Source organism: Trachinotus anak, unplaced genomic scaffold (genome assembly GCF_046630095.1).
Source record: "Trachinotus anak isolate AG129_WGS33_773 ecotype Australia unplaced genomic scaffold, CSIRO_AGI_Tana_v1 ptg000019l, whole genome shotgun sequence".
NCBI lineage: Eukaryota > Metazoa > Chordata > Actinopteri > Carangiformes > Carangidae > Trachinotus > Trachinotus anak.
Window position 1 is genome coordinate 6,742,584 of NW_027273870.1, and position 8,071 is coordinate 6,750,654.

The 8,071-nt window shown below is 40.3% G+C and overlaps 1 protein-coding gene across 3 annotated transcripts; it reads right to left on the bottom strand.

Annotated features, from left to right (window-relative positions):
• Positions 1-1,665: 1,665 nt before the first annotated feature.
• On the bottom strand, positions 1,666-8,012 carry odad3 (outer dynein arm docking complex subunit 3). 3 transcript variants are annotated; one of them, XR_011694346.1, is made up of 14 exons: positions 7,819-8,012; positions 7,445-7,566; positions 7,181-7,258; positions 6,762-6,953; positions 6,524-6,625; positions 6,091-6,216; positions 5,535-5,657; positions 5,091-5,240; positions 4,809-4,969; positions 4,553-4,709; positions 4,273-4,422; positions 2,549-2,636; positions 1,941-2,434; positions 1,666-1,847 (listed from the first exon to the last, which is right to left on the bottom strand). XR_011694346.1 is itself a non-coding variant. In XM_071503888.1 (13 exons), the coding sequence occupies exons 1-13, from the start codon at positions 7,895-7,897 to the stop codon at positions 2,310-2,312; spliced, it is 1,650 nt and encodes a 549-aa protein (XP_071359989.1). In that variant the 5' UTR covers positions 7,898-8,012; the 3' UTR covers positions 1,666-2,309. The 3 variants fall into 3 exon arrangements, 2 of the variants coding, with proteins under 2 accessions (XP_071359989.1, XP_071359988.1); XM_071503888.1 differs by having other exon boundaries at positions 1,666-2,431; XM_071503887.1 differs by having other exon boundaries at positions 1,666-2,434.
• Between the last annotated feature and the right edge of the window lie 59 nt (positions 8,013-8,071).

Sequence of the window (8,071 nt, forward strand, 5' to 3'; positions counted from 1 at the left end):
TATGATAGCATAGTCTAATTAGTATTTAGAATAATGTATTTCATATGTAGCCTACTATTTCCATAATGAGTAATACCAACATAGACAGACATGTCTATGTTGGTATCATGATATTATGCAGGCTGGGACCACTATGGAAATGTGACATTGACTGGTAGTGTGTCTTATCCTGTGCCACACTTCGGTTTTACACATACACCTAATATGCTTTACATAACTGCTTCTGCCAAGGAGGTTCTGTTTTCACTCGTGTCTTTTGTTTATTTGTTTGATTGTTTGTCAGCAGAATTAGTAGTGAACCGATTTGAACCAGACTTGGTGGGCGGATGGGTCATGGGGCAGAGAGGAACCCATTACATTTTGGTGCTGATCTGGTTAACGGGGAGGATACAGGAATCCGTCCTTAACATTACAACATTTTCGCCGAGTCTTGATGTAAAAAATCAGACATATTTATTTTGTAGAGGTCTATGAGCTTGTACAATTTGGTGCAGATCCGGAAAATAATCTGAATCTGGTGGAAGAAAATGTTTGGCCTTTGCAGCGGTGTGTGCTCCACTGAGTGCCATTCTAGTTTCTATAATTTGTTTAACTTCGCTGCAGATTTAATTTGTGTTTTTTTCTTTTCTGGTGTTTATTCTTTTCTGGTGTTTTTTCTTTTCTGAACATTTGGACAAATGTGTATGTTGACACAATAGACTCAAATTGATTTCTTTTCAAATTTTATTTTTCTTTCGTTCTACCTTGTGCCTCATGTTAGATCATTGTTGTGTGGAGGCCTGTTGCACATGTATGCTAAACCCTAGTCTTGTTACCCTTTTCAGTCCACTATACTGTAGATGACAATGCCTGAAAGTTACTTTACTACCTGACAGCAATTATCTGCAAAGACACACTGGTGGAGAACTGATTCCTAACCTGTGGGTCTGGACCACTCAGGGCGTCCCACACAGTAAATCTGCTTTCTTCCTTCTCATTTTAGTTTTTTTTAGTACAGAACAAGTTCACAATTCAGGCCAGTAAAAATCCTCCAAAAGAAAACAAGCATTGGGAGAGAAAAATCACTCTTTGGGTGGGCTGCTAATGATTCATGTCCACACTACAGAAGTAGTACAGAGATAAATTGTGATGCAGGGTCACTTCATTTGAAAGGGTCACACAGCAAAATGACTGGGAACCAGTGGTCTAAATAAATACATGGTTTCAGTAGCTTTTATTTATGTATACATAATAATAAACTGATTAATGGGCAAACATATTTGAATAATTATAAATATAAATATGTAAAATATGGGCTACTATAAGCATAGACAACGGTTGTGTGAGTCAAGGAAATGTTATTTATATAGCCCCAAATCACAACTTTGCTTCTGTTCTGACATTCAAATGATCATATTGGTAAAATTCTGGTGGCTACTATTACTGTATCAGTTTGCTGAAGATAAAAAGGTGTTGAAAGTTCAAAAGTTAAAAATGTAGATAGACTTGTTTGGACAGTGGAACAGAAGCTTTAAAAATTCAATGTTGGGAATGAATATGACATATGAGCAGCTATTACAAGCACGGCTGCCTGTATTTTTACTTTTTCTGGTACTGTACAAAGAGCTTTTGTTCACAACTTACTATGTGAGCTGTCAGACAGTTGAAGAGAGAGAACACCATTGCTTTATCCTCTGACGTTCAGGCATGAATATTTATTGTTGTGACAGTAACTCAGTCGTAGAACAAGACACTCCACCTAACATCCAAGAGCTGGCCCCAACAACCACAGAGCATTTAAGCAGAGGCAGAACCATTCGTGAGATGCTGAACATAGCAGAGATAGTTCAGGTGTTGATGCTGCAAGTCTGACACACAGGGGAGGTTTCACATGCAGCTTTGAATCACTTTGAATTGTTGCACTGGGACAAACACAAGCGTCTTTAGTTGACGTGACTTACCCATGAATAAAGGCTTGTTTACTCGTGTGTTGGCTACAGTGCTACGTCTGTAAGATAAATCCATTGCGTTAAAGAAAGTGACAGAGAACATTACTGCTGTCAAAACAAATCCACTTATACAACATCAAACCAGCCTCACACACACACAAAAAAATCATTTGTATTTTCAACCAAAAATTTATTTAAAATCCAATTCTATGTAGCTATTGGAAACTCTAGAGATGAAACATTAATTGGTTACAATAGAAATGAAAGACCTTGGAAAGTTCTTATATGTCCTTTGTCCTAAACTTAAGCTCATTTTACACTTAAATCAGTTTTTGGTTTGGAGTATTTATTTTTCTCCAGTCTCGAAAGTCTGTGGCTGCATCAGAACTTGCCCTTCTTCTTCTTCCAGAGCTTCTTCTTGGACTTGGAGTCAATGATCAGCTGAGACTGACGCTTCAGTGCCTCCCGTGAAATGATGTCAGCCTCGTCCTCTTCGTTCTCGTCTTCTAAGACACAACCAGGTAACAGTTAAAAAAAAAAAAGATTATGATTGTGTGTGAATGTATGTGTGTGTGTCTGTGTGTGTGTGTGTGTGTGTGTGTAAGTGACCCCCAACTCACCGTCAATGAAGAGGTCCGGTCTTTGGTCATCAGGGAGCTTGACCCGGGTGTTGTAAGCCGGCAGTTTCCTCTCAATCCTGACCAAGAACTGCTCAGAGTAACACACAGTGCATATAGTCAGTTATCAATGATCAATAATCAACGGGCTCCATTTCTTTTTGGTTTTGTTTTATATACTGAAAACATTTAAATATATTTATAAGATACAACATATATCAGACTTTGTCAAAGATATAATGATAAACTCCAGGATTTATTACAATTGCACCCGGCGTTTACACAGTCCACCAACCTTCTAATCAAAGTGGAGACAGGCATTCAGTGTCTGACATTAAGAAATATTGGAAAACATTAATCATATGACAAACACTGTATAAAAGCCTTATCTGATTTATTTTTCATGTATAGACTATTGATTTATTCTTAGGCCTTTATAAACTCCATTTCAAATGTTCTGCAATTTCTTTCTTGTACACGGCAAAGATGGGAGCATATTTTAGAAAATCATTTAAAAACTTAGTTTAGTTGGGACCATAGCTGATGTGACTGGATCTGTCAATAGCAAATCAATTAATTAATGCTGCTCAATTTTTTAATCTATAGGTTCTGCTCTACAAACTATTAACCACAGTTTTATTGATTTTAAGTTAATTGTATTCACCTATTATGATGAGTTATTATTAAGGTTTTCTTAATGGTAGAAGCACAAGACCAGGACAACCAAGCAATGCCCAACAGCTCTAGTCGAGCAAACACGGCTGGACTTATTTTCAAATTATCAGTTCAGAGTGACGCCAGTTATAAAAATTATGCCTTCTTGAAATGGATCTGAGAGTAAAATAGTCAATGTCATCAGTAAGTGGCCTACAGACTGTTACGTGTTTGCTATGGTAAACTCTGATATCCCATGTTCTCAAACAGAGAAGGTGCTGCTGAGCGTTAGTAATCAGTAACAAACACTTGAGGTAGCTCTGGTGGCTGCTTTTCCATTCAGATAAGCTATGCAGTCAGAGCAGCATGCATGCATACATGCTCAGCCATGCTGTGTTCATGTGATGCACAGTAAATGTAGGCTTAAACAAGAGTCCCAACACGCCCTTGCCAGTATTTTTACTGGCAAGGGCAGTTGGAAATTCAAACAGTTGGAAATTGAAACTGGGGTTTCTGCAGGGTTCACAAGTTAAACCAAAGACTTTTTAAGAGCTTTTTAATACACACAGAATGCTGATTAATACATTTTCACTGTATTTCAGAGCATTACAGAACAATAATTCTGAATGATTAAATCCCCACTCAAACAAGTGGCAGAAAAAGGCTTGGTTGCTTAACCAATTAAAAATATTTCATAACCTAATTTAAGTTCATTTTGTTTTTGGTTAAAAGCGACACTTGCCCACCAGGAGGTAATGAGCTTATTAAGCTCCTGCAGCCACCGTAGCAGTAGTGACAGTGTTTGCTAGAGGGCTGATGGTGCTGACTCAAACTGTCCTTGTGCCAACATTCTCTGTTAATGAGAACAGTTTGTACGTTGTGATTCATCTAATGATCTGCCTGCGGATCTCCCACACCCCTGCCACTAAAATTGTACAAAAACATTCTATAAGTGTGCGTGGATTACCTGTGCAAAATGCAAACCAGTTTTTGATATCCTATCCAGTCCCAGACCTGAACCTGTATTTCAAACGCTTTGACGCTGTCTGACAGTTTGTAAAACTTCATCTCACCTCCTCTTTCTCCATCTCCTTCATAATAGCAGCCAGATCTTTTCCTTGAAGCTCCTCCTGTAGTAACTGCAACTTCAGCTCGCACTGGGTCATCAGCTCCAACACAAACTCATCCGAGTCTGGAGACACCTCAGCCACTATGTCGTCACTCTGGAGAGAAATGGAGGAATGGTGAACAGACATAAGCTTGACTGTCGTCAGAAATTTTGAGAAAAAAGGAATTAAAACCAAAAGTATCAACTACAAAAAATGTAGTCATGATGGTACAGGTTGTATTTACCAGTGTGATATGTTGAAGTTTATTTGCCAGGTGCTCCACTCCGGCTCGAATAATACTGAGGGTTTTAACAAGCCAATCCAGGCGCTCTTTCGTTGCATCGCACCTCTGCTGCTGAGCCTGCAGTTGCTGCTCACACTCCTCCAGCATCTGTTGGTCACTATTAAAGCAACAGAAAAAGACAGTGACAGACAGAGAGAATGAGCTGTACACGGCTGTATACATTACATCTTTGTTCCCCTACTACTATCTGTCTCACCTGGAGAGTTTAGCCTCTCCAGAATATTTCATATCCTGGAACTGTTGGTTCAGGAGCTCCCTCTGCTCCTTCAGCTGCTGTATGACCTCCTCATTCTCTCCCTTCAGCTTCTCCAGATGTTGGTGTGTCTCCTTTTGTGAGATAAAGCGCTCCACTATCTCCTACATGCAGAATACATGAACAATATTTAAACGCTCATAGTAACTACATAAAAATATCCATGCACAGTGTGGCTTTATTACACAATAGATATAGTAAATCCTTCTCTGTCCACATCCACACCTGTATATCTGTGACTCCAGTGGCCTCCTTGATGTGTTGGAAGGCCTCTTCAAAAGTGGAGATGGCCTTCTCCTCTTCACCTGCCATCCTGGTGGTGCTGCGCTGGGCCTCACTGCTCAGCTCATCTGGCTGCATATTTGCTCTCTGTGCCTGCAGGTAGCAAAAGTTACAACCAATCCAAATGTAAATTACTCATGTTCACCATAAATAATGTCTCTTCTAAATCAAATTCTATTGTTAGCAAAGGTTGGAAAGTAATGAGAGTGTTGCAGGACCCTTTGTGCTCATGTTTCTTTCAGATATTTGCATGTTTAATCATGGGCGGTGACAAAGTATGTGATGGAAAGAGGGAACGAGGGGACAACATCAAGAAAAAAGCATACACCATAATAATATCCTTTGGTTGTTCATACTGCACAGTATGTAACATTGCGTGTACCTTACCCTTCTATCACCTTTTTCAGCCTGAGTCTTGCGCTCCTCAACCTTTTTCCTGTAGCTGGCTATAATGCGCTCTCTCTCCTTGCGCTCCTTGTAGAGTTGTTCCTCCTGCTGCTGCAACTCTGCCTAGCAGAAGAAGAAAGGGAAGGAGTAAGGGAAACAAGGGAAGGAGAGAAGGAAACCTGCACAGTGAGACATGAGTGTATCAGTGATGACTATAATTCAGACGCAGGAATGAGGCTGAACACTGCACCTGTGCCTTCATGTCTTTAGCTGTGCACTTATTTTAAAGAAAAAAAGATAGAAAAGAGAGAGCAACACTGTTTTGGGAAAAATTGTTGTTTGATCCATGTATAGTGATTTGGTGTTCTAATGTACACGAACTTGAAAGTACACAGGTGACACAGGTGAATAAACACTCAAAAATCCCCTGTAGCTGCTTAACTTGTGACTCATATAACTTATATCAGAAGTAATGACAGTAATGGTGAGTGACTCATCCTTCTTTTTCACGGGAAACATGCATGTTGTACAACCTGCAGAGGAGGTTACTGATCACCTTAGCAGCCTCTTTAGAGAGCTGCGCATCCTTGTTCATGGCCTGCAGGTTGTGAAGCTCCTGTCGGTGCTTCAGGATTTCTGCTTCCAGACTGTCCAGCTCGCCCTGGAAGGTCAGACTCTCCTCCTGAAGAGGTGAAAGTGGACAGGAAATATAATACACTGATGATGTACAAGTATTTTCACTCTGATCAGCCGATGGGTAATGCAAAGATACCATATCTGTGCTGTTAATTTATTATATCTACAGTGAAAAGGGGTAAATACATTGCAAAATAATTTCTCCCATATGTAACAGTGAATGTTTTTTTAAGACACAAATCATGATGAGAAATACTGCCAACAATACTACTGCAACATTTCAAGAAAGTGAGATTGAGTTTGTGTGATACAAAACATTATTTTGAGGCTAAATATGTGCGTGTTGGACAAACCTGCAGGTGACTTTTGAGTTTCTGATAGTTAGTCATGATGTTCTCAGCCTCTTTGCACTTAAAATGGGTCTTCTCCAGACTGTTCTCCAGTGCCCGCAGGTTCTGAACACACACACACAAACAGGCAAAGCATTGCTTATAGAGGTTTTTTATCTCTGTGTGGACTCATCTGTCACCAGGAGGAAAGGAAATTTGCATTATTTGTGTTTTGCACATCTCTACAGCAAGAGATCAATACCATGGCATCTTCCTCTTTTTTCCGAGTGCGCACATCAGCAGACTGTGCTCCACTGCAGCCCTCTGGTTTCACTCTCTGGTACTCCATCTTCAGCTCTTCAAGGCGCTGCTGGTAGGTCTGGGTGGTGTGTTTTAGGGCATTGAGACGTTTATTCTTGGACAGCACCCTCTGGTCTAGTGTTGTCAGGGCTACCTGTGAAGAAGACAGTAAAAGTGTGAGCAACTGGAGGCAGACATATAGACAGGGAGAGAGAAACAGATTGAGTTGAGCTACTTAGAGACCTGGTTGAGAACTTTTGTCTGAAGACTTATTTGATTTGAAATTTTGTTTTTACATAGCTATCAATACAGGCTAAGATGTAAGGACAGTGACAACAAAACAATGATGTTATGTCTTCTATATCAATTCCTTCCTCTCACCTTCCCTGACATGTTGCGGTAGGCATCCTTCTCCAAGCCTCTGTTATGGAAGGCCACTTTAATGATATGTTCATCACCCTAGGAGACAAAAAAAAAAAAATCAAAGTGAATTACAGTGTAGCTGCCAAAAAAAAGGTATGATCTGTTTAGTTGCGTCTTTGTTAGAGATATAAGATGACAATAGAAAACAAATCAACAAACCAAAAATACAATCCAAGCTCTGAGAAATCCACCTCAGTCTAGTGTAGTTTATTCTTAACTTACAGCATTTGCCTCTGCCAGTTTTCTGTACAGCCTCTTGTTGTCCTGCCTCAGCTGCCGGATGGTGTCTCTGTTCTTCTTGATGGTGGACTGAGAGCTCTCGTAGAACGCAGCTCTGTCGCCCTCTGGCGGACACGTTTAATCGTTACACCAACAACACATTAGCGCAGGTTTCTTATCGCTTTCTACTAATACGGGTTACATTTAACTGCATTTTCTGTAGTATGTTGTCATTGGTTTGTAGTGGCGAGCCACATGGTCACAACTTAATTATGTGATAAAATGAGCCTAAACATGGCGGCTGGCTAATTGTAGCAAAGCACACGTCCTTAAGCATGAACTGAAATCAGACTTTTTTTTTTTTTAATTAAACTTACCCAGTAGTTGGATTTTACGCTGCATCTCCGTTATTTGGTCATGCAGTGGGGGTTTCACCGCGCTGCTACTGAACGGCATTTTTTCTGTTGTAAATTACACAATTAGCAAAGAAAAATATGCCCACAGCCACCGTGAGCTCGACCCAAGCGAAGACCTCCAGCGGGCTACAGTGTTGCCTAGCAACACGTACACTTCCGACTCCAACCTTTAACCCTGAGGGGAGGAGCACCACAGTCACTGGCGCGAGAGGGA